Here is a 27276-nt window from a genome sequence, read left to right as displayed (position 1 = left end):
GCAGAAAATCATAATTTATCTTGCACAAAATAAATGATTGGGATTATTAAACTGAGACTAATATAAGGTTATACATATATATGTATTACTTGCAGCTTCATATATATAGTTTTGTTTGCTTTTCACTATACCCATGGGAAGAAGGCAGGGCCGGTATTATAATTTTCATTTTTCATTTGCAAAACTTGAGATCCGAGAGATTCCATGACTGCATAAGGTCACATACCAGGGTACGACTGCATCTCCTAATTGCTAGACCAGCGTCCTTTAAGTCCTTTCTTTTCACCCCTTGCATTCCACCTCAGAGTCCCAAATCATGTTAAGATTTCTAGAAAGACAACTAAATATCTTAATGCTGTTTCTAATTTTTCTTCCTAGTAGAAATTGTGTTTTCAACCTTAATAACCTTGGCATTTTCATTGTGCTGATTTGGCAAAAACTTGGAGGGCTGAGACGAACTCACATCACTATAATTGATTTAAGGTGAATACAATGACCTCATTTTAAGTTCTTTCAAACACTTTAGTCTGGACCAAGTAACTAAAATTTCCAGGGAGCAAAGTTAGCCCTTTCCATCAATCCCAGGGTTAGGTACTATCTTCCATCGAAGTTTAGGTAATCTTCCTTTATTTGGAGCTGGCAAGCCAATTCCAGCTGGCAGCCTGTCCTTTTGCACTTGATGTACGTAACCATATTTGTTTCCTGTTTGCTGCTTTAGCAAATTATCACAGGCTGTGTGGTCTAAAGCAACATAGATTTCTTACCTTACAGTTCTGGAGATCAGTGGTTTGAAATGGGTCTCGGTGAGCCAAAAGCAAGGCGTCACCAGGGCTGCATTCCTTCTGGAGACTTGAGGGTAAACAAGTTGCTTGCTTTTTCCAGCTTCTACAGGTCACTTGCATTCGTGGTCTATGGCTCCATTTCTTTATCATCAAAGCCAGCAACACTGGGCCGAGTCTTTTTCACACTGCCATCTCTCTAGTTCTACCTCCCTCTTCTACTTAAAAATAATCCTTTGGATTACATGAGGTCCACCTGGATAATCCAGGCTAATTTTCCAAACTCAAGGTCAGTTGATTGGCAACCTTAATTCTATCTGCAATCTTAATTCCCCTTTGCCATGTAATCAACATATTCACAGTTTCTGGTAATTAGGACGTGGACGTCTTTGGTAGGGGGCATTATTTTGCCTACCACACATACACTGTTTTGTTTTCTAGTTGTCTCCTTTTAACAATGTGCATTTTAGTGTATAACAACTTGGGTAGTTTCTTATCGCGCCACTAAATGTTCCTGAGCGTGGTAATACGTGGGATTCTATTTTCCCATGAGGAATATTTAAACCAAATAAACTATAGCTAAAACCCACAATATGCTATAAAGTGAAAAGCACAAACATTAAAAAACCTTTTAAATTAGTTGGAATAATAATATTAAACCATAAACCCTATAAAACAAATGTGAATGTATTGTGTCCAATAACTGCATTTTGCATTTTCAATGTACCGAAAATTATAAAGCAGGCAAAGTACAATTCTCCTGCATCATTTACATATGATAGAAAACTAATATCTTGGCAAGTCAGACACTCAGAAAATACTTAGGTAATAAGAATTTCCCTTTCTTATGATTTAGAAGGACTTTTGAAATAGTGATTTTGATCACCCAAAGCCTCCAAAAGCTTAATGGTATTATTATTTCCCTGTGGTTAGCAGTTGTCTTCAAAATCACCCCTCCGACTTTAGAGATTTGCTTTTCAGAAATTATCTACACTTCTCCCTCGTGCGCTGTGAAGTAAACAAGTGAAACTGAGAAAGGAAGTGGAAGTGGGAGAGGCCTGGAGCACCATTAATGGGCAGGACAACCCACTCCGAGGACAACATGGGGACCACCTGTATGTCTCCTTACACACAGAGCTCTTGTATATTGACTAGCGCAGGCGTGAATGGTCCCTTCCCCAGGACATTTTCTCACAGCTATGAAACATTTTTAAACAAAATTCGTTCCTGATGTAACCCTGTTGGTTTATCGACTGATTAAGAACATCTCTAACCCTGTATTATTATTGCCTTTTAGTGAGTTTATTTCATGTAATTTCCAACTTCCTACTTCCTAGATTTGAGAGCAGTACATGTTTTGCTCTTTCTTTCTTGCCTTCTTTCCATCCTTCCCACTCTTCCCGTTACCTCTTTTTCTGTAATTCCTTTTTTCTTTTCTGCTGTATTTGTCTTTTCCCTCTTCTCTCTGTCTTCCTCCCCCTGCACATTCTCCAACCCCACCCCCTCTTCCCTGCTCTCAGCTGCTTCACCTGTGGACCTGTAATTAGCAATGTAATTGGACAAACTGGTGACTGATATCAGGAACAGAATGTATTTTAAAAGCACTTTAAAATCATGCTTCCTAATTAAATATCCCCTAACATCATACTCTGTGTATAGCACTCAGTATCCTTAAAAGTTTTTCCCTAGCTAAAATGTGTGTTACCATTCAAACCATTGCATTTACAGAGTATAATAAAACATTTTATACATACTCTCTGGTTTTTAAAATATCATGTGCCAATATAGAGATTAGAAAAATTCAGAAAGGCACAAAGATGAAAATAAAAATTATGTGTAATCAAATCACACAAAGAAAAGCACTAGCAAATGTTTTGAAGATCACTTTATTTTACCATAAAAGAAATATATATCCAATGTGGCAAATTCAGAGTTTTCAGCAAAAATATAAAAGAGAAAATAACCATTATCTAACCAGTCAGGAATGACTATGGTTGACGTTAAAAGATATATTTCTTTCCTATATTTTCTCTATATTTCTACATAGTTGAAAGCATGCTTAATGGACAATTTTGTATTCTTTCATTTAATGTCATATAATGAACATTTTTCAATATCATTAAAAACCTAACACATTTTTTATTTGCTACATAATGTCCCCTTATATAGATGCTATACAATTTATTTCCCAGTTCTCTGTTGCTGGTCATTTAGGTTGTGTCCTGTTATTCATCATTATAAATAAAGCAGTGATGGATATCTTTGTGCACCAACTGTTTTCCTTATTTGAACCAGTTATTTAGGAAATAATTTTACAAGTGGAGTTTGGGGTCAAAAATGTGCATTTCTGAGGCTCTCAATCCATATTGTTCCAAATGTCAGAGGTTGTCCTCCCTCCCTTCCTCTGAAGTGTGAGAGTGTCTGACTGTGATAGGAGGGGTCATATTGACAGAAGAATTGCACAATTTTATGATGGAAAAAAATTCTAATTTCTCTTCCCAGATTTCGATTAGGATTCACCTTCCATCAATTTTAACACAGTTGTTTGTAATTTTTAAAAGGATACTCTTTATTTTAGAGCAGTTTTAGATTTATAGATAAGTTGCCAAGATAGTACCTATAGTTCTTGTATACCTGGCCCCCAGTTTCCCATATTGTTAACATCTAACCATATTATGGCGCATCTGTCACAATTAAGGGACCAGCATTGGTACATTACTGTTAACTAAACTACACACTTTATGTAGGGCTTGCTAGTTTTTACTAACATCAGTCTTCTGTTCCAAGATCCCATCCGGGACCCCACATTACATTTTAGTCATCATATCTCCTTAGCCTCCTCTGGGCTCTGACAGTTTCCTAGGCTTAACCTGGTTTTGATGACCTTGACGATTTGAGGGGTATTCTGTAGAATATCCCTAAAGTTGGGTTTGTCTAATGTTTTTCTCATGGTTAGACTGGAGTTATGGATTTTGGGGAAGACCACAACAGAGAGAAAGTGCCCTTCTCATGACCTCATATCAAGGGCATATGCTGTCAGTGTAACTTATCACTGATGATGCTATCCTTGATTGCCTGGCTGGAGTAGCATTGGCTGTGATTCTCCATTGTAAAGTTACTTTTTTTTTCTTCCCTTTCAGTATGCCACTATATGAAACCAAGTCACTAAACACAGGCTACACTAAAGGCAGTGTTAGGATAGGGGGAGTTAAGTGCCACTTCCTGGAATGAAGAATATTCACCCACACTTCCTATAATTCTTCTTTACAGGGGAAGAAGTTTGTATTTTTAATTTTATAAAATCAGCATGTCACATAGAGATAGCCACTGGTTAATTTTTCAGAATAATTGTTTTGTTTATAAGAGAAATATATATCAAATGTATATATGTATATGTGTATGTGTGTTTATATATAAACATATATACATACAACACATATACATATATATTCTATATATATCAAATGTAGCAAATTTAGGAATTATAGAAAAAGTATAAAAGAGAAAATAACCCTTTTCTTGGTGTTAATGCTGTGATCAGAAATTCTTGATTATACTGTTGTGCTTTGCTTAATAATTACTGTTCATTAGTAATTTGGGAGGTCATGAATTAAGTGTCAGACAGGTTGACATTTGCATAAGGCCAGTTCATCTCCAAGAACATCACCCTCATCAAGGTTAAGGTCACTGCAATGGTCACAAGTGGTGGATAAAACTTCAGCTGTCATTCAGGTGCCTCAGAAAGTTCTGTAGAACTCACCACGTGCTTTCCAGAATTGAGTAAATTGTTTGTGCTGTATAGATTTTGACAAGAAGGCTATGTTATTTTAGTGTATAGTTATTCTATTGGTAGGGATTTTTTAATATTTTATGCCAGTTATCATTCCTATGTTATGAATTATTTTGGGTATAAACAAATTTAAATGGTGAATTAAAACAAAAGTAGACTTATTTTTCTGAGTTTAAAAAAAGGATGAATTTCATGTTATAATCTCTTTGATGTTGGTGTGAAGGTTTAACTCATTGTTTATTTAAATCTGTTAAAAGTATGCTTATCGGGGACTTCCCTGGTGGCGTAGTGGTTAAGAATCTGTCTGCCAATGCAGGGGACACGGGTTTGAGCCCTGGTCTGGGAAGATCCCACATGCGGCGGGGCAACTAAACCCATGAGCCACAACTACTGATCCTGTGCTCTGGAGCCCGCGAGCCTCAACTACTGAGCCTGTGTGGCACAACTACTGAAGCCCACTTGTCTAGAGACCGTGCTCCACAACAAGAGAAGCCACTGCAATGAGAAGGCTGCACACCGCAACGAAGAGTAGCCCCCGCTCGCTGCAACTAAAGAAAGCCCACGCGCAGCAACAAAGACCCAGTGCAGCCAAAAATAAATAAATAAGATAAATAAATTTTTAAAAAGTATATCTTATTAATCTAATTATTTTTATTTTTAATGTTCCTGGAGCCATCAAAAAGTTGTCAAAGATGACAGATGGCACAGTAGGTTTCCTCTCCTTCCTAATAATAACAGAGAATAAGAGAGGAGCTTTCTTAGGACATGAGATTTAGACAGAATTCTAGAGGATGGCAAGTGGGACAAGTAATAACCAATGTTTCATGGCCAAGTGAGCCCGACCCCAGTGTGTGCATACTGGTGGGATGTAGACAAGAAGGAAGTTGATTTGACCCAGGTACCACAGAGCATTTTGGGACTTAGAAGTGCTGGATATGATGGAGGGCAGGCAGGGAGAATGGAGGCATGGGGCTGAAAACAAAATGGTTGTCTGCTTCTAGTACTTCAGGCAGAATTACTACAGGCAGGTGTCTATCCCTTAAACTATAGACTAGAGTTTTCTTCTCTGCAGGAATTAAATGGTCCACAAAAGAAGACTGTTACATTCTGGCATTTAGGAAATCCTCCAGCCATAAATATTAGGTACCTACCAGATTCCCACTTGAATAGTCAAAAGTCCTTCATACATACACAGAGCACTTCACCAGCTCTTCAGCACTCCCTCATACATATGGACGGATGTCAAGACATTTTAGGAAAACTTCAACAAGAAAGAAGTAGAGCAAGGTAAATAAACAGGAAAAATTAACTTTGAAGATAATGCAGGAAACAGAAAGGAATGCATCAAGCAAATAGGCAAACCTCAAAAACCTGTAAATAGTGTCCTTGGAAGTATTCTAGAGTAGATTTTGTCCATAAAACAAGAAGAGGATACTGTGAAAAAGGAACAGCTAGAGGCCAAGAATGAGATCTCTGAAAAAACGATTGATGAAATTTATAGGAAATCAATAGAAATGTTGGAAGATAAAGCCAAGAGAATCTCCAAAAAGTAGATAAAGAAGACTAAGATTTGGAAAAGATGAGAGAAAAAATTAAGGAAAATGGAGGAGCAGCCCAGAAGATCCAACATCCAAGAGTATTTTTTCATAACTGAAGGGCTGAAAAACGCAGTATCCAGAGTGAGATGGTCTATTGAGTGTCCAAAACAATGGATGAGAGAAGACTCACTCAAAGGCACATAATTTTGAAATTTGACAAAGAGCATGGGTAAAGAGATGACCCTATACCTTTTGGGGAGAGAGGGAGTGGCCACCCAGAAAGGACTGATATTCAGAAAAACTTCTCAGTTTTGAAAATGGGTGCTGGAACAAACAAACATACAGATGTGAGAGCCATAAATCGGTAGCTCTAACCTGGAGGTGCCATCAAGGGAAGTCGCTGAATAGGATAGCCCAGGGCTGGCCTGTGAGCCGCTAGGCAGGAGCAGGGAGATGGCGAGCTCCAGGGATGTCTCCAAGAAAAAAAGGGACTCCATAGAACAGTGCTGATATGTTGAGGATGTAAAAAGAATGGATTGTAACAACAGGGAAGACAACGCAATAAGAAAAGAAAGATAAGCAGAAATTCCAAGAAAAACAAAATGCTATACAAGAAAGGAAATACTAGTACCCTGTATGGCTTAGAGACCAACCTATTAGAGTAGATACTGGCCAGTAAGTTGTGTCAGTATCTACTGGCTGAGTTTCAGGTTTGCCTTTGCATTGTTTCAGAAATGTAAATGCAGTCACCTATATTGGTTTGACGAAAGTAATGATACTGGGAAAATGGCAGAGTCATTGTGTAAGGATGCCAATCCTCATCTATTATAGCAGGGGCAGTATTTCATATAATGTCTAAAACTGATTTTTTTTTTAAAAACAGCATGTTATTGAGAAAATATAGAGATAACTTGCAGAAGAATAAGGTGAAAGAGTCAAGAGTCATTACCTCTGGGGATTGGGAGAGGTAGAACAAAATATTGTTTTTCATAACAGGCTTTTAAGAAATAGTCCACTTTTTAAGCTATTTTTGAGGTACATATGAGCAGATGAGGCTTAGGAAGCCAATCAGTGTATAAAAGGCAATGATGGGTCAGAGAAAAGAAACTAGAATCATTTATCAACATTCTGGCTAAATAATGATTTTTCTTTTGTATGTAAAGCAGCTGTTTTTTAAGGAAGGGGAAATAGCTTTAGCAGTGACATAAATAATGTAGGAAACTTTCTAAAGGGATTTCTGAACAGATGTCTGGTTACTGAATAGCCCAAGAGCATAATAATATAAACAAGTTGAAGGCATGAATCTAACTCAGAGGAGGGGATTTTACAAAACATCAGCTACCTAGTGAGATAGGAGACTATCAATATATTGTAAGTTGCGAATTTAAGAAACTTTGGCAAAATTATGTTTCAGTGGATTTTAATTTAAAAGTCCAACCTAAAACTCTTGATCCAAGAGTGTGTCTAACGTATACCAATAAAATGATACGTTCCAGAGGTTTAAAATAATAATAATAATAATTTATTATAAAACAACCAAACTGCATTGTATTAACTTGATTAGTTCTAGATTACTAACAAAGAAAGAAAGAAACAATGAATAGCTCTAAAAGATGTTTTGGGGGACAATATGGGAAATTGGAAAATGGAATGAAATTAGGATTATGTTGTGGAATGATTACTAATTCTTAGGTGAGGTAATGGAACTGTGGTTACATAGGAGAGTGCCTGCTTCTTAGGAGAGGCTTGATAAAGTACTTAAGGCTGAATTGCCACAGTGTCTGCAAGTTACCTTCAAATAGTGCAGCATATATATTTCAGAAGTGGCAGGATATTAATATTTTTTAATCCAAGTGGGGACATATGGATGTTTATTATACCGTTCTTTGAGGTTTTTTGTACTTATGAAATTTTTCTAAATAAACAGTTGGGAAAAGAAAAAAAAAATCACTTACATGTGCTCTTAGTCCAACTTTTTCCCTGCAGTAACATCCAGGCACTGCCAGCCCATTTTGCAGAGAGATTGGAACTGTTTGCAGAGGGCTAGTTTTGGTGTGGTCTGTTCATATCCCAAACAGCACTGCCATGAACTGTTTACCGACCATCTCCACTTGGATGCTGAAAGAATAGTTAGAATGGCAGGGAAATCGAACTCTAATGAAGAAGATGTCTGGTCAATTCAGGGTGTTGTTTAAGAGAAAAATCATTAAACTTCAGGGAGTACTGAGACATTCTGTCTTCAGTGTTGTCACTATGTATTTTCCCCAATTCTGAAGCCCATTTCCTGGACTCCATGTGACACCATGGAGAAAATAGATCATTTCGTTAAGCCCTAGTAAAAGAAGTAAGTCCTTATTAGACCAAATTTTTGCCTTACCAATTTCTTCCCTGAAGAATTTGATTATTGTGAAGGGAAAAAAAATATATACTTTTCCCACTATTTCTTTTCTCCAAAGTTGATGGCATTGGAGTGCTAGGCTCTCAATGCCCAATTCTGGTGTCATGTTTAGAGAAATATTGACAAGCTGTAGTCAGGGAGATTAACCATACTGCTAAAGGATTAGCACAATAAGAAACGAAAAATGATTGAAGGAAATGAAAATATTTAGGCTGAAAAGAGAAGTCTTAGTGATACATGATAAATGTTATCCAATATACTTAAGTAGATATTATGTATAAAAGATATTAGACATAGCTGGTATAGCTCCACAAGGCAGAACGAAGACGATGAGTGGGAGTTATAGGCATACAGACTTTTTTTTTTAACATCTTTATTGGAGTATAATTGCTTTACAATGGTGTGTTAGTTTCTGCTTTATAACAAAGTGAATCAGTTATACATATACATATGTTCCCATATCTCTTCCCTCTTGTGTCTCCCTCCCTCCCACCCTCCCTATCCCACCCCTCTAGGTGGTCACAAAGCACCAAGCTGATCTCCCTATGCTATGCGATTGCTTCCCACTAGCTATCTATTTTATGTTTGGTAGTGTATATATGTCCATGCCACTCTCTCACTTTGTCCCAGCTTACCCTTCCCCCTCCCCATATCCTCAAGTCCATTCTCTAGTAGGTCTGTGTCTTTATTCCCATCTTGCCCCTAGGTTCTTCATGACCTTTTTTTTTTTTTTCTTAGATTCCATATATATGTGTTAGCATACGGTATTTGTTTTTCTCTTTCTGACTTACTTCACTATGTATGACACACTCTAGGTCCATCCACCTCACTACAAATAACTCAATTTCATTTCCTTTTATGGCTGAGTAATAGTCCATTGTATATATGTGCCACATCTTCTTTATCCATTCATCTGTCGATGGGCACTTAGGTTGCTTCCATGACCTGGCTATTGTAAATAGAGCTGCAATGAACGTTGTGGTACATGACTCTTTTTGAATTATGATTTTCTCAGGGTATATGCCCAGTAGTGGGATTGCTGGGTTGTATGGTAATTCAATTTTTAGTTTTTTAAGGAACCTCCATACTGTTCTCCATAGTGGCTGTATCAATTTGCATTCCCACCAACAGTGCAAGAGGGTTCCCTTTTCTCCACACCCTCTCCAGCATTTATTGTTTCTAGATTTTTTGATGATGACCATTCTGACCAGTGTGAGATGATATCTCATTGTAGTTTTGATTTGCATTTCTCTAATGATTAATGATGTTGAGCATCCTTTCATGTGTTTGTTGGCAATCTGTATATCTTCTTTGGAGAAATGTCTATTTAGGTCTTCTGCCCATTTTTGGATTGGGTTGTTTGTTTTTCTGTTATTGAGCTGCATGAGCTGCTTGTAAATTTTGGAGATTAATCCTTTGTCAGTTGCTTCATTTGCAAATATTTTCTCCCATTCTGAGGGTTGTCTTTTGGTCTTGTTTATGATTTCCTTTGCTGGGCACACAGACTTTTAACACCATAAAGGGAAGAGAGTTCTAATAATTATTTTAGCAATAGCAGATGCCTTGAGAAGTATCTCTCCTCATTAGAAGAGCTTTTATGATGTGGATGAGTGGAGGTGAGAAAGCAATTCCAGTATCTGCTGAAAAATTGACCCTCGAAGAGTCTTAGGATAAGATTCTCTAATTTTATAAGAAGCCACTATTTTTGAATGAATGCTACATGCCAGCCATTGTAACAGGTGCTTCCTCACAACAGTTCATTTATTCTTCTTAACAGCTTTAGCAAGTAGGCAATCCCCATTTCTCATATGAACAGCCGGTGACTCATCAATCAACTACTTTGACCAAGGTCACACAGGAAGAAAGCATAGAACCAGGATAAGAACTCAGATCCAGATTTAGCAATAAAGTCCAAGCTCTCCCCACCATATTGGTGTTTTTGAATCTGCAGATTGTAATCCATTACATGGATGTGAAATCAACTTAGTGTGTTAGAACCAGAATTTAAATTGAATAACACAGAATGGAATATATCAGAATGCCTCCTACATAGCAAAAGAGGGAAGCATTGCCTCCTGAAATGTTTTGGCTATATACTGGGGTCACAATGTGAAATGTATTTTTAACTGCGGGTCAAGGTGAACACCTTAACCTCATGGACCCTTCACCTTCTTGACTTCCCTTCCCTAGAATTCTTTGATTGGGTTCCCTTTGGTGACCTATTCCTATGACCACTCCCCAGGTGTATGACTTTCCTAAGGCTGCTGTAACAAATTACTACAAACGCAGTGGCTTAAAACAACACAAATATATCCTCCTACAGTTCTGAAGGTCATGACTAATGAGTGTCATTAGGGTCACATTTCTTCTGGAGGCTTCAGGGCAATCTGTTTTCTCACCTTTTTCAGTTTCTAGAGGCTGCCTGTGTTCCTTGGCTTGTGGCCTCTTCCTTGTCTCATTACAGCCTCTTGCTTCTGTCATTACCTCTTCTACTACTCATTCTGATCCTCCTGCCTCCCTCTTAGAGGACTCTGCTGATGACACTGAGTCAACAGTCTCCTCATCTCAAAATCCTTAACTTAATTACATCTGCAAAGTCCCCTTTACCATGTAAAGCAACCTATGCACAGGTTCCAGGGATTAGGATGTGGACATCTTTGGGGACCATATTCATCCTACCACACCAGGCTTGCCTTACAAACCCTGAATGCTTAAACTTTAATATTCCCCTTTCTGACCACAACCTCTTCTGCATTTGCCTCGTTTGTCATCTCCTTTGACTTGCTTTTCAGTGGCTCACAATCTCAGCTGAGGCTTCAACTGGGCTCTGTCAAAGGTTGGTGCCTTCTCCCATTCTTCAGAGCAGTTTCCCAGATGCCTTTCCTACTTGCCTCAAGTAGACGATTTTACCCTCTACTTAAAGAGAAAAAGAGATTCCTCATATGTATTGCTTCAGAGATTCTCTTTTTCTCCCTGTGCCACCTTTGAGGGAGGATACAGCATTTCTAGTCACAAAAAAAAATTATTAGAGAACAGTGTTTGTTTTACTGAAGGTTTCATAGGTAAAAAAGATAAAGGAGTTTACCTTGTACATTTCCTGTGATGCTCCAAGCAAAAATCCCCATTTTCTTTTTTGCACATCTTTCACGTTGGCCGCCAGCTGATGCATCTTCTTCTATGGGTTTTTTCCTTTCCAGCCTCTACATCTCCAGGTGCCGCTTTATCTACATCTGGATTATTTCTGGGACTCCCAGCTTCTTCCTTCTTTCTTAAACACCCTTATTTAGGACTTCCTCAGTTGCTATTTCCCTTCCTCATACCACTTTAATGTTGTCTTCAAGGAGGTCAAAGTCTATTCTACTGAGTAGGAAGGTTTTCTTTTGCCCTTGGCCTAAAAGTACTGTATTAACCCAGACCCGTTCTCCTCACAGGGTAGTGGGCGATTACAAATAACTAAAATAAATTTGTTCCACTATAGTTATGACTTTAGTGTGGCATAGAAAGTAGAGACAGTGAGTGTGGACTTACACTCTCATGAAGAACCCTTGGGAAGGCAAATCTTCCTTTAACCAATTTCGTTCTAGACATATAATGAGGATATAAATATTTCTCAGTGGTCACATTCATGTCTTTAGCATCACACACTAGACCTCCTCTTCATTTTTTCCCCCTTTCTCTGCCGTGGCACTTAGTGAAGTTAACGGTCCATCAAATTCTCTCATGGTTTGCCAACTCCCATCACTAAGCCACGAGACAAGGCATTCCCCTTTGGCCCTGAGCCATTGGTAAACATCCCTGAAATGCTCTGTTTCAGTTCAAAATCACTTTGGTGGCCATATCAACAGTCTTGACAGGCTGCTGTGCTCTTCCCTCCAGGGGTGGGAGCTCTCCCTGATCAGGGATTGTTGCCCATCTGGGATTGTCACCCATCACAGTGGGAGAAGCAGGGCCAGGGCCGTGTTCTCCACAGCCCAGGGTTGGGGGGGGGTGCTTTGCATCCTTACAGTGGAGGGTGGTTTCTGGTTGGAGAATGATGGACTGCTGGGGCTTCATGAAAGAATAGTGTTGTGTCTTGGCTAAATCTACCATAATGGTTTTCTGCTCCCCGTGGAAGAAAGTGTTTTCACTTGTTCTCCTTAATAACATGGTTCCTGGGCTCCCAAGGTACTAGCTAATTTTTTCCCCTTCCTTTTAGTTGGGCTCCTCATTTTCTAGTGATGACGAACATGGATTGCTGCTTAGAGGGACAAAAAAAAGCAAAGACATAGAGAAATTTTGAGAAACAAAGAAATTTTTCTGATAGAAGATTATTGGGAGAATGAGTCAGAAATGACCTTAAGTGTCTGATGGGATTAGAAAGACCATTTTTTAAGACACTGTCATCTAGGAGGCTCCCACCCTGTCCCTGAAGACAGCATGAGAGAGAAGTTCTGTTGAGTTATTGGTTGCTACAGTGACTCGTAGATGATGTTCCTTGATTCTGTTGGCTTATCTAAGAATACATGGTTTGAGATGTAATGAAAATTTCTTCTTTAATTTTTGAGAATAGTAGGTTTGGTAGGATTCTTCAACATTTGTGTCAGGTCAGCTTCTTTCAGACTGCACATTTTCTTCTTGGTGTGAAATGATTTCACATTTATTTCACATTTCAAATCCAAAACATTTATTCACCTACTTCCTAGAATGGTTTAAACTTTATTTTTTGGCATCTTTTAAGTGCCCTGATCTGCCAAGATGTTAAGGGCCTTCTCTGCGAACCTCAGATTCAGGGGGATATTCTGTACAAACTGCAATCAGCAATCATTATTGTTTTTCAGAGTATGATACATGAATTATTTATATCAACAACCCCAAGGTGCTTACTAAAATGCAGATTCCTGGGTATCACATTAGATTTACTGATTGGAATCTCTGGACAAGGCTCCCAGGTATATGCATTTTTAATAGCTTTCCATGTGGTTCTTTTGCATGCTAAAATTAGAGATAAGTGGGTCATCTGATGCCTCATTCTCTTTGGTGGTTACATTTTAAATTTCTAAAAATCCACTTTATTGGGCTGAGTGGCTGTCCTATCTCTCTCTCTCTCTCTCTCTTTCTCTCTCTCTATCTCTTATCTCTCTATCTATCTAACCTCCCATAAGAAAAATAGTGAGTGAATCTGTGGCAACAGCTCTTGGGAATTGTAATTGAATAAATGCACTCAGTTCCAAGTACTATCAAGTAAGAAACAAAGAAAATTAATTAAGGGACAACTTTTCTACCCTTATGTGAGCAGAAGGTTTTCTTCTGGAACCCAAAACTGAGTACTTCCAGAAACAAACAACCATGTTAAGCATGCTGCAAGATGAGGAAGTGATTGATTGAGTCACAGGGAAGAGTCCAAGCACCATCACCTGGAGGAAAACCAGGGGGACAGCAGGCCAGGCACTGTTCAGGCTCATTTTTATATATTACCTTATTCTGTTCTTATCAAAACTCCTCAGCAAAGAATATGTTGTTGTTGCCATTTTACAGATGAGGAGACCGAGGCTCAGAGAGACCAAATTACTTGTGCAAATTACTACCCTGCTTGCTAGTGCTGGAGTTGAGTGTTGAACTCAGCCCTGTCTCCAAAGTCTGGCTTTTCCACTAGTGGAATACAAACTGTGCTGTAGATTCTGTTTCCAGTAGGAGAAGGGGGAGGGCAGGACCTGGCTCCCGTGGTTGACCTAGAGACTTGGAAACTAAGTTTATTGAAGATTTCAGCCTTAATTCATTTGAAGAAATCCCAGTTTGAGAATCAGGCTTGATCTTCCTGAGAGATGCCCTGAAAACCAACCTCCCAGGCTGAGTGGTGTGTGAAGTTTGATTCGAAGGCTTCCACCATCGCTTCCAGCTCTAAGACTATCAAAAAGCAAGAAAGAGAAAGCTATCAATTCTGTCTCCTCTCAGATTTTTCCAGACAGTTCAATGTACGTCCAGGCACCACTGATTCTCCCCTAATTAGTGTATTTATTATGAAGAATTGGCTCAGACGATTATGGAGGCTAAGAAGTTGCACAATCTGCCATCTGCAAGCTGGAGAACCAGGACAGCCATGGTGTAATTTGGTCCATGGCTGAAGGCCTGACAGCCAGGGGAGCTGATGGTGTAAATCTCAGTCTGAGGGCTGGAGAAGATCTGAACCTCAAGAAATTGGATGACACCCACCCACATTGGGGACAGCAATCGACTGAGTGCACTGATTTAAGTGCTAATGAAACGCCATCTGGAAACGCCCTCACAGACACACCCAGAAATAATGTTTAATCTGGGCACCTCATAGCCTGTTGTGTTGAAACATAAAATTATCCATCACATCAGGGATCTGGGGGGAATGTTCCTTAGACTATCATAATAGCTAATAGCTAACACTTATTAGGTACATACTATGTGCTGACACTCATCCAAGCACTTTACACTAACTCATTTAGTAAACATGACACTTTTTAATAAGCTAGTTAACAAGTTATTACCTCTATTTATATTTTTCACATGAGAAAACTGAAGCCCAGAGAGCTTAAGTTACATGCAGCTAGGAGATGAACCAAATAGCTGGACTTGAGAATACCTGCTTTCAGTCACCCCTTTATATCATGTTCACTGTGGATGATGCTATGATAAAATGAGCTACTGTGCATTTATGACTACCTACCATATATATGTCAAGCCTTCTACTAGGCATTTTAATACAGTGTCTCTGATAGTTATTACAACCATGCTAATTAAGATAGATTTTGCCCCATTTTACAGATGAGAAAACTGGGGCTCAACGTTATAACTAATTTGACCACAACTCATGCTATTTTGATTAAGCCCTGTCATAACTTTTTGATCTTATATATTTTTGAACTCATTTTATCAACTTTCTAATGCAGGGATTTTCTTTTTCTACTACTTGGACTCTGAACTGCCAGCCAGTGTGTGGGATGTGGTCTTGTGTATATTAGGGTTTGGGTAGGTTCCTCCGAAGAGCATTGGAGAGGTATGAGGACATGTAGGTTGATATTCTAGGCCTCTAACGGGGACAGCTCCTTCTAGAAGCAGAGCTTGGCTTTCAATTCTGTATGATTACAACCCCAGTCCCTGGCTTTTCCTGGTACCTCCATGCCCCTTCCATTCTGGCCTCAGGACAACGGCAGCTCCCTCACACAACCCTTGTCCTGCCAGATTTGTTCCCCATGATTCACTTTTTTTTTTAACATCTTTATTGGAGTATAATTGCTTTACAATGTTGTGTTAGTTTCTGCTTTATAACAAAGTGAATCAGCTATACATATACATATATCCCCATATCTCCTCCCTCTTGCGTCTTCCTCCCACCCTCCCTATCCCACCCCTCTAGGTGGTCACAAAGCACTGAGCTGATCTCCCTGAGGAATCAGGCTCCCTGACTTCAGACTATACTACAAAGCTACAGTAATCAAGACAGTATGGTACTGGCACAAAAACAGAAATATAGATCAATGGAACAGGATAGAAAGCCCAGAGATAAACCCACGCACATATGGTCACCTTATCTTTGATAAAGAAGGCAAGAATATACAATGGAGAAAAGACAGTCTCTTCAATAAGTGGTGCTGGGAAAACTGGACAGCTACATGTAAAAGAATGAAATTAGAACACTTCCTAACACCATACACAAAAATGAACTCAACATGATTCATTTTAATTTTGGTAAATATTACATTTTTTATACCTAGTTGCTTCTTTCAGTTCTCCGCTGTGTGCATTACTTTGGTGTTTCCAAGTTGGCTCCTGATTGGCTTGATCACAAAAAAACAAACTATTATAGTGAAATGTCACATTTTTGCAGTTTGTTTTTCTTCTAAGACAAGTGTTCAAATTTTCCCTGGATTCCAGTACTCATCACTGTATGATGCGTACACATATGGATTCTTCTCCTTCACTAGTCAGCCACTCTGTAGAAATATGCAGTCCAATATGGTAGCCATTAACCACCTGGGGCTGTTTAAAGATAATAATTAGAGTTAAATGAAGTTAAGAATTCAGTTCCACTGTTACATTAGCCACAAATCAAGTGCTCAATAGACACATGTGGCTAGTGGCTATTGAGTTGGACAGTGCAGATATAGAACATCTCTGTCATCACAGGAAGTTCTATTTGACAGCACTGTTTTAGGAGGTAGGGACCAGATCTGTATTGTTGCAAAACCTGCCTGGCACATGTGCGACCAGGTGGATGCACCAGAGAATGTCTTCCTGGCTTGAGCTTTACCTAGGGCTGCCAAGACTAATATGCAAAATCTTTGTGAATCGATGACATTACCAGGTTACACTCCCCTTTGGCTCCATGAGGGCCAGTCAGGGAGCTCTTGGCCTCAGAGCAGAGGGGGGGATATTCCTGGAGGAATCTTCCCAGTGGTCTCATCTCTGTATGCTGAGGCTTCTGTCACCCCTTGACTTCTGACTTAGGGTCCTGGCTGCGTATTAAATGATAGAAAGTTTTTCTGCGTCTTGCAACCCAGCAACAAAAAAGTTAATAATTCTGGAAGGCTGTAATGGCTTTAGGACTGGACCAGGTGTATTGGAGACTGTAGAAGTTCAGTCTTCTGTCTGTGCCCTCGAAAAGCATCTGCCCTCAATGGCCTTTGTCTCCCCTGGGACACAGCACTGGAATCTGTATCACCTAGGGAGGTACCTCCCCTCACCTTCTGCAAAGATGCTGTGTGAGGTGGGGAAGGGTCTGTGATACAGGACTTAAGTTCTGACCTCTAGGCCCAGTGGCATCAGAGCTTATGGACTAGTGTCTTGGGACATATGAGCACTATACCTTTTTAAACACAAACATTCTAGAGCTTTGTTGTACTCCTTTCTGCTATTTTATGGATATCAGTCTTGTCTTCCTGGCTGCGTTGTAAACCTCGAGGGTAGGGGTCACTGCCCCTCTGAGAGCTCTTAGCACTGGGCTGGCCATGTGATAGATGCAGATTGATAATCCATAAGGGTGATTTGGGGGTCTGATTTTATCTTCTTTCCTGTGTATATAGTGAGCGACAGGTGATATCTTTCCCAGTGATCCATGAGCTATAATTGAGTATCTTGGGTACCTCTTTATCCCAAATTAGTTTTTTTCTGCTCTTGATTTCAGAATATGTTCATCATGTTGTCTTCATCACCATGGGAAGAAACAAGTTGATTTGTTAACTTCTGAAATTTTCAAGTGAAAAAGGAATTTCTTTCCAGGACAGGTTGATGAGTTTTAGTGGCAGTGTTCCACTGCACACCTCCAGGGGGTGCCACTCACAGTTTTTTCTATGTGAATAGCACCCCCTTGAGTTGTGCAACACAGGGCCCTGAGTGTTGGATTTGATAATTTCCCCCTATGTCTTTTACAATACCATTGTTTTTATTCTTTGGTTTGCCGTTTTCACCTGTGGTAAAACCTGAAGGCATGACAGCATAGGTTAGGTGACTCTTCAAGGTCTCTGGGCTTTGCAATTCTAGAACATTCTATTCACAAATTGCTTGTAAGACACTACCAGTTTCCCATTGGGCCCCAAATCATTGCACTAACTGAAGTATAACGTCAAATACATCAAGATGACTAATACTTTGATGGGAGTTGAGGAGAAGGAGGAGAGGTTGTAGGCAACTATTTTCAGTGGGAGACTAGGAAAAATAAATTGGTACTAAAGACTCTTAAGCTTCTTCCCCCTCCTTCCTTAGCAGAGAGCAGTAGAGGTTCAATGCCAAATGACTCATGCTAAGGTAGCTCAGTCCTTTGTCTCATCCCCACTGGTTGGGACTGGTAGGAAGTAGTATGAAGAGTCTGGTTTAATGGACCTTGAGAAATCCCCCTGCCTTAAATTTCTTCCATTGGCCAGTCCCTAACACTCGAAACGAACTAGAAGACATTTTTTTTTTTTTTTGTATCAAGTAATGCTTCCTGTAAAGAATTAAGGATAGGTTTAAAACAAATGTATTAGTGTTAGAAATCAGAGTAAGGTTACCCTTGGGGATGATATTGACTGGGAAGGGAAACAGGAAGTTTCTTGGCTGCTGGGAATGTTCTGTTTCTGCGTTTAGGTGTGCCCTCTATGAAAGATTTATGGGACTTTACAATTATAACTTGCATATCTTTCTGTGTGTTTATAATGCTTCAAAATACAGCTTATTTAAAACAATTCTTAGAAGAGAGCCTCAGGAAGCATTCACAGGTATTTATATCTTAGTTAAAACAAGGAGGTGAGTTTATTTCCAAAGGACAGTTAGCAGTGTGCTGGGATACTGGATACTGGCAGGAGGAAGAGGAGATGACGGAGGTCAAAGGGCAAACTTGTGTGCTTTGAGCTTCTGCCTGGGGCTTATCCCGCTTTGGTTCTTCTGGGAACCTGTTCAAGCCCCCAGTGAATTGGATACCTTTTCCTCAAGTCCATTCTCATTCTCCTTCAAAGATATAAGAGGTGAGCAGTTTGTACAGAAGACTGGAATGAAGAGCGCCTTCTTTGGTCCAGATCCAGAGCTGGCAGTGGAAGAAGGTGGTTCTCTTGGGCAGTTAGCTTCAGGGAAAGCGTGGAGCCAGTCCTTCCTTCCGGTGGAAAGCAAACCAGTGTATGCTCTAACCAGAGCGTGACCTGAGTTAGATGAGAAGAGACCAGTGACCCATGGCCACTTGGGTACCAGGTGTACAAAGCTCTGTGTTTATATGTTGGGGGAGAGGGGAGGTGCAGAGCTCAGCTGGGAAATTTTCCCACCTCACTCTCCCTGAACCAGCGATGTCCCTTCATCCCCTATCCTGTCCCTTCCCTTCTCTGCGACACACACGGGGTCCTGCGGCCAACAGCCCCACTTGCATATGAGCAGATGTTCTGTTTCCCCTCCAGCTGGTGGGTCACCCAGCTCTCCTAAATCTCCATCCAGCTTCTGAGAAATATTTAGGCTGTACAGGTGATTTCCAGGTATACACTGGCAAAGCTGGCCTCGTGCAGGAACGGAAATGGAAGGAAGCCTTTAAGAAAATGCTTGTTTGGCTTTCAGGCACCCTCATTCGTCTTGCCCATAAAATAGTTATTATGTTCTCAACGGGAGCCCCATCTGTTTCTTCTGCACCACCTGGGTCCAAAATTTGAGGCTGGAGAAATACCAATATATCCTTCTTGTTGATGTTATTTTTTTTTTCTTCAAGGACTTGAGTATTAGGTTGATGGCAGTTGCACAAATGGCCCCCACACCAGCCATCCCCGAGGAGTCCTTGCCTTCTATTTTGTTTCCATGGAACAAATGAGCTTCATTAGCAATAGGCCCACCATCTCTTTGTGTCCCTGGTCTTTGTCTCAGAGTAGAAATAGAACCCAGTCTCAGTCCTGCATAAGTCTGTTTCCAGCTAGTTTATCGTAGTCTGGACCTTGTCACTGATTCCTGTCCCAGAGGTTTTTCCTCAAAGAAAGAGGCTGAGGAAAAAAAATGTCATGTCTCCTAAGAAATGCCAGCAAATCTGAAGGCAGATATAACCGCTTCTGGAGTTGGTAGTTAAAATAATACCACCCTGCATTTGTAAAGCAGTTCGCATGGCACTTTGATAAGCTTCAGCTCATTTGCTTCTCCTAACAGCCCTATGAGGTGGTAGGCATTATCCACATTTTACAAGTTGGGTGACCCATTCAAGGTCACACAGCTGTTCGTATGACTTTCAGTAAAGTGTTCCTTTTTTTCTGTTCTCCCTGTTATCAAAGTTACTTTAAGGTCAGTAATCAAAATAGGAAGCCAATTGTGAGGTTTATGTTTAGATCTGGTTGTATTACTGGTACAGTGCAGCAAACGTTTTGGAAAGACCCCCAAGTCAAAGCCTGTTCAACAGAGAGCATCTCCCTTCACAGAGCCCCCATTGCCTCCTGGCCCCGGGGGCCGCTCACCCCATCTTCAGACTCATCTGTGTAGCAGAGCATCCCCAGCTTGCTGACATGTGGTGAGGGACCTTGACCTTTGGGACCCATTCACATTTTTCCTAACCTCAAACTTTCCAGGTTTATTTTTTGCAAACTTAATATTCATTGAACTGCTATATTGACTCCGGAGACCCTAAGACAATGAAAAGACGTAAAATCTGAGATCTGGCAAGAGTCTAATAACAGATAAGACTGTGGGCCACGCCCTTTTCTAGGAGCTTCGCATGTATTAACTCATTTAATCTTCACAGCATCCCTTGGTTATCCCCATTTTTCAGTTGAGAAGGCTTAACCTGAGCAAGTCATTTGTCCCAAATCACAGAGCTAAAAAGTGGAGGAACTGGGATGTGAACCCAGGTTAATTCCAGAGTCTGAGCTCTTTGTCACCTCAAGGTGAAGCTGCAAGGAGGGTTTCGAGGGCAAGCCCTCTTTTTCATCAATATAGAATTCAGATCCTGAGAGTTAAGTCCATCCTAGGAGATCATTGGCAAAGCAATTTCTAAACATCTTAACTGGGCACTAGGAAGTTTTCCCAAAGAGAAAACAGAGCTGTCGGCTATACCGCTTCTAGACCTGACCTCCAAAAAGAGTTACTCATTGCCCAGCATTCTCCCACTTACGGCTGATTCCCGTATCTGTGAAATGAGAGTGCCCTCTTTAGACTCTTGGAAACTCAGGCTCAGATCAGGAAATTAGTATTATATTTCTTTGTTTCCTTGAGAGCAGAATGGCATTACACACTTCAAGTCAAACTGCTACTCACAGGTAAATGTTCCCAAAAGTTGTCCATGAAATATGGATTATAAGTACCAGTTCCATAACAGGGCAACCGGGAAGCACTGGTTCCTAATTTAAGATTCATAGATATCCAGCAATGAGTTATAGGGGTGGAGGGAATCCACGAACCTGAAAAATTGTATGCTACCTTTGGATATGTGTGTATATATACACTTTTTTCATTAGCGTCTCAAAGGGATCATGACCCCAAAACATTTAATAACTATGACTATGAAGACATTTCACTAAATTATTTACATGTAGCTCTTCTGTGAGGTCAAATGGCAGACGATGAAAGCACCGGTCTTATGAGTTTCAGGGCTCATCATAATCTATATAATTTTCACTTTACTAATTTTCTTTGCCTCGGTAAAGAATTGATTCAAATAAAACCTTTGTATTGCATGTATTTACAGACTGGATTTTTCCATCTGCCACATGGAGACTTTTTCATTGAGCCTGTCAAAAATCATCTGCTGGCTGAGGGAGTATACCACCCACATATCATGTACAGGAGGCAGAGGCCGGGCGTCCCAGAGATGAAGGAGCCAGCCTGCGGATTAAAGGGTACTGTGACTTAATCTCCTCACTGGATGGAGGAGTTTTTCTGTTCTATTATTGTTTTTTTTTTACAACGAGACCTGCTCTTCTTCAAATCTGTTATCTCCTCCCCATTCTGTGGCCAGAAAATATGTACCCTTGTACCTTTCACTTCTCTGTACTCAAGTCTCTGTATTCTTAACGGGAAAGGAAAAAGGTATCTCTTACATCCTTGCCACATTAGTTGATGATATTTATATGGTATTCATAATGGTACATTTTTTTTTAAGCTTCTTCTGAATCCCGTGGAGGAAAATAGTTTAAATTACAAACAATGCTTTGCAGTATCAGCAATGTTATAATACATTAGCATGGAATATTACTAGACAGCTTGTCATATCTGCATATGGAAAGCAGATTTAAGTATTTGATGATGCTGATAGTGATGTGTGAAGAGAAACTGAGAAAATACCAACACGTTATCAAATGATGAATTCAGCCAAGGTTCTTTTGGCTGCGTTTTGTTTGTGGTCCACTACAAAGTATGTCATCTGCCCCCGTGCCTTGGGAATGATCTGAACTGCTCCTCTCTGCCTTGTACTAAAGAGTTTCAGGTAGTTTTCAGAGCTAAACTGACCCAAGTTATTTCCTTGCGACGCCCATATTCTCTTAAATATGTAGGAGATAATAGTTATGCATAAAGGGCCACTGGAAATTGGGACTTTTAAAAAATATGATTTAGTTTCTCCTTTCTTCAGAGGAAAAAAAATAGTGGACTAGGGAGACAGTTAACAAAAGGAATCCATAATATTATTTATGTGTCTTAAGGATTTAGAAACCATGGACCTCAAAGGGAAAATAGATGAGGAAGGAATTAAGGATAGTAGATTCTGATAAGGGTTTCAGAGGACTCAGAACTTGGGCTTTGCCAAGTAGGAGAAAGAAAGGACAAGGGGAGGAGTAATTTCTCTGCAGACATCATCCAGACCCTAAGATAGATGGTAACTTTCCTGGGAGTTTCTTCTGTAATCTTAGCAGAGTATGTAAGCAATAAGAAATTTTTGAGTCTATATTTTCTGTATACAAAAATGGACAGCTGCTTAAATTCCTTAACTTTAGTAAGCTATTGGAACTCTGACCTAAATTAGATAACTTACTATCTAAATCTCCTTCCAGAAAGCACCAAGAGAAGAGACGCATCATCTGGTCGGTACCATTCCAGATAATTTAGTTTCAGTGTCAATTTTTAGGACTCTGTCACCAATCCGATCATCTGGAAGGATTGGAATAATTGCCCAACTCCTATTAATTGCCCAATTCCTATTAATAATTGCCCAATTCTTATTAATCTTGGCTGATGGATGACACTTTGTATGTGTGATTTGATAGTTTTTAGATCACTAGGTAATTAATATGGCAGAGGGAGTTACTGGGGCAGTGAGTGAATTTGTCTGGGTAATTGCTACTGTAGGCATGGTTGCTCTGTGAAATGAGTTAGGCTATTCCTCATCCACCCACCTGAACCCATTCTCTCTTTTATAACTCTCCTGTTGAGGTAGAGTTGAGTAATAATGTGTTGAGAATGGCGTGTGTTTAGTCATAAAGGCAGAAGAGATGAATAGGAAAAGAATGAAGTTTACAAATGTCATGCCCCCAGTAGGTCACACACAATACCACAGTTATGGTGCCTGCAATACCATTTCATCATTGTGCTTCTAGGCCAACCTTAAGACCTACCACTACTATGAAACCTTCTCTGATTAATCCCACCTTGGAACAATCTTTGCATTGTGAATTTCTCCACACACATCTTCTGAAAGATATTCTCTTATACTTCTTTAAAACCCAGAATGTCAGAAGTGAACAGCTTTGTCAGAAGGACCTTTGAGAGTGCCTAATGTAGCCTCTTTCTCTCACCAAAGAAGCAATTGTGGCTCAGAGGAGGGAGTGAATTTTCAAAAGCATCAAGGCAGTTGGTGTTCAGAATATAACCAAGCTCCTAAGTCAAGGTTCTATTATACCTTGGACTTTATACTCTGTCATGTTTATTCTTTAAGTCTTCCTTGAATATAAATCTTGTTTTATCAACTATCTGGAAAGCCCCATTAGAGTAGGAACTCCCTTCCCAAACAGTATGTAACATAGTGTTAGGTGCAAAGTGGAAAATCAGTTAAATCATTGAAATGAAATGAAGAGCGACTTGTAGCCACATAGATGAATCTAGAGTGCGCTGGCATCCGGTCCACATAACATAACAGAAAAAAGAAATGTGCGATTTCTAGATGTTAAGGAAGTGTCAGTTCTTTGTGACGATCTCCCTCCCTAAGACAGTAATTGTGACTCAATACTAAAATGACAGCTAGAGATTGCCGAATAAGCTAATGTGCTTGTGATTATTCTTAAAGTATACTTGACATTTGGAATTTAAAAATCTTGGTATACTGAAATGTGCTTGGTCTCCCCGAAACAGGTAATTGCAGTGTTCTTGTACCATGTTACCCTGCAGAGGGGATGAAATTCACCAACACTAGGCATGTCATTAGCCCACGTTAAGGTACACCTCGTGCTTAGGGAAGTCAGTGCTGCCAGATTGAATTACTGTGATTGTATCAAGAAATACCACCTTTCCTTGTGTAAAACATTCCGTCTTCGTAATGTTCAAAACAGGAACACCCTTGGTATTGAAAAAAAGATGTACTTTAAAAGTACTCTAGTACTTCAGGAGAGAAAGTGTATCAATTACTTTCCCCTAAAATGTGTCCCTTCACTTACGTTTATTTCCCAAATAGAAAGGTACTCAGGAATTTCATAATAAGTCCCTTTTCAATATGGCCCAATGTAATTAACTCCTTTTTTTTTCCCACAGAACTTTAATGTGATGCTATTTTGTTATCGATTTGATCAATTTGAACTAAAATTTCTTAACCAGTTTTGTTTGCTGTTCTGAACCTTGTATTTGCTGAGCTCTGTCAAAGTTCTTGTTTACTCCAACTTTCTGGAATCCGTGTTAAATCATGGGAAAATACAACTTGCCGGAATTAAATCTAGAGCACATTTCAAAACCTCATTTTATTGACATTGACAAGCTCCCTTCTCTTAGGGTTTTTGGTGGCAATGTATCACACTGGGACTTGAGTGGCTCTTAGATGGAAGTATCCGGGGGAACTATGGTTTTTGGAACCTGGGGAAGGGGAGTCAGATAGGTCAGATGACAACAGTTGCAGGGTCATCTACGGCAGGAAGGGGTCCAGGTAGGTAAAATCAGGGTTTGGGATTTCATGCATCAGGACGCTAGGCTAGAAACACAGGGTCTGTTTCCTGGCATGCGTTTTTTTCTTTTTTTTTTTTTAACATCTTTATTGGAGTATAATTGCTTTATAATGGTGTGTTAGTTTCTGCTTTATAACAAAGTGAATAAGCTATACATACACATATATCCCCATATCCCCTCCCTCTTGCATCTCCCTCCCACCCTCCCTATCCCACCCCTCTAGGTGGTCACAAAGCACCGAGCTGATCTCCCTGTGCCATGCGGCTGCTTCCCACTAGCTATCTGTTTTACATTTGGTAGCGTATATATGTCCATGCCACTCTCTCACTTTGTCCCAGCTTACCCTTCCCCCTCCCCTTGTCCTCAAGTCCATTCTCTACGTCTGCGTCTTTATTCCTGTCCTGCCCCTAGGTTTGGCATGCGTTTTTGTGTTCAAAATTTATTCATTCATTCAACAAGTATCTGTTGGGTATCTTCTTTACGTCTGGTGATCTCCTAGGTTCTGTGGGTACAGTGGTGAATAGGATATAAATCTTGGTCTGAAGAGCTGACAGCCTGGATATAGGATGTGGGTAAGTAGGGATCTGGTCCAGATTTTATCTTTAAAATATGTGATAAGACCATGAAAGGAAATGAAATTTTAATATATGTATTGGGCTTTTTGTTACACCACATTGTGTTTGTGCCAGGACATGTAGCTGTAATTCATTCATTTTCTCCGTCGTACATAGTCCATTATGTGACCCTTCCACTTGGACTAGTCTCCTGTGAGTGGATCTGAACTGCTTCCAGTTTGGGGCTATTGTACATTATGCTGCACAGACCATCTTGTACATGTTTTTTAGAACACAGATTCATAGGGTTTTCCAGGGCATATACCTAGTAATGGAATGAAATCGATATCTCATAGGATACATACATCTATGACCTTACCAGATGATGCAAAATTGCTTTCCAAAGTTGTTCAAGAGCAGTGAATCTAATAGTTCCATATTCTGTCTAATACTTGATATTCTCACTTATAAATTTTGCCAGTCTGGTGAATATGAAGTGGTATCTTTATGCTCAATGTTGAAGTTACACATATTCCATGGTGGAGTTGGGTCCCAAATCTATGGCTTGCGGCTATAGATTCTCCATGAATAGTTTTCTACCCTGGACCCAGAGTTGAAGCCCCGAGAGCCAAGTTTAGGTTTGCTTACTTGGTTCTTTGTTTTCTGGTTCACGTTTTCACTTAGTGGATCCTAATCTGACTTTTCACCTGTGTGAGTCCTAAACTTGCCTCTTTTCTCCAGAGCAGAAGTAGGGAGCAGCAGTTGCCCCAGATCAGCAGTGAGCTCCATGCATCCGTCGGGGTTAGCCAGAGAAGCAGGACCAGCAGGAAGCAGATATTAAGAGGATTATTGCAAGAAATTGATTTACATGATAGTGGAGGCTGGCTAGGCAAATCCAAAATCAGTGGGCAGGCTGTCAGGAAGGGCAGGCTGCAGCTCTCAGGCACAGGCTGAAGCAGCTGTCCATGGGCAGAATTTCTTCATCTAGGAAGTCTCAGCTCTGCTTTTAAGGTCTTTTAACTGATTAAACCAGGACTACTAGATTATCAAGAATAATCTTAAAGTCAACCAATTATGGACTTCCATTACAGCTACAAAACGCCTTCACAGCAGCACCCAGATTAATGTTTGGTTGAATAACTGGGACTGTAGCCTAGCCGACTTGACACATAAAAAAGATCATCACACTGCATCTTTTACTTTTCTCGCTGAGTTTCTCTGATTTCTTTGTATTTTTCTTTTTTTGATTTTTGACCTTTAAGGGCTTACTCCCTTTCTTAATGCTGTAAGCTTTGTTAGGGGCTTACTACTGGGAGAGTTTTTCAGGATATCTAGTCTACCATATTGAAGTCCTGGGTGGATTTCTTACCTAAGTCATTTAGAAATCTTTGAGTTGCTTTTTAAGTGGCCTGCACAGATATTAAGTATTATAATAACATTAACAATCACTCATTAGAATTAGCATATCAGATCACTAGTCTGATATCGTGTTGGGAAGGTGTTGTTTATAGTTTTGTTCCAATTTAATGGAAATTGAGTTGAAGATCTAAGCAATCACCATACTCCATGTTGAGTCTAAAATGCACTGTTAGTTTTCCTTGGCTAACAGCAAACTTTCTTGGTACAACCTGCCTGAGACTTGTCTTGAATTTCTTGATTACCTGATTTCCTTATGATTATAGCTGCTCTACAGTGATCCATG

General features: G+C 39.9%; 1 protein-coding gene across 4 annotated transcripts in view; it reads left to right on the top strand.

Moving 5' to 3' along the window:
* The window catches only part of ADAMTS12 (ADAM metallopeptidase with thrombospondin type 1 motif 12), a 404015-nt gene that overhangs the window by 124340 nt on the left and 252399 nt on the right, over positions 1 to 27276 (top strand). For all 4 annotated transcript variants that reach the window (XM_061189166.1, XM_061189165.1, XM_061189167.1 and 1 more), the window contains exon 3: positions 21626 to 21776. In XM_061189166.1, coding sequence (XP_061045149.1) covers positions 21626 to 21776 — 151 coding nt within the window. The remainder of the gene's footprint in view (positions 1 to 21625; positions 21777 to 27276) is intronic.

Source organism: Eubalaena glacialis, chromosome 4 (genome assembly GCF_028564815.1).
Source record: "Eubalaena glacialis isolate mEubGla1 chromosome 4, mEubGla1.1.hap2.+ XY, whole genome shotgun sequence".
Taxonomy (NCBI): domain Eukaryota; kingdom Metazoa; phylum Chordata; class Mammalia; order Artiodactyla; family Balaenidae; genus Eubalaena; species Eubalaena glacialis.
This window is presented reverse-complemented; position numbering and strand designations above follow the sequence as displayed.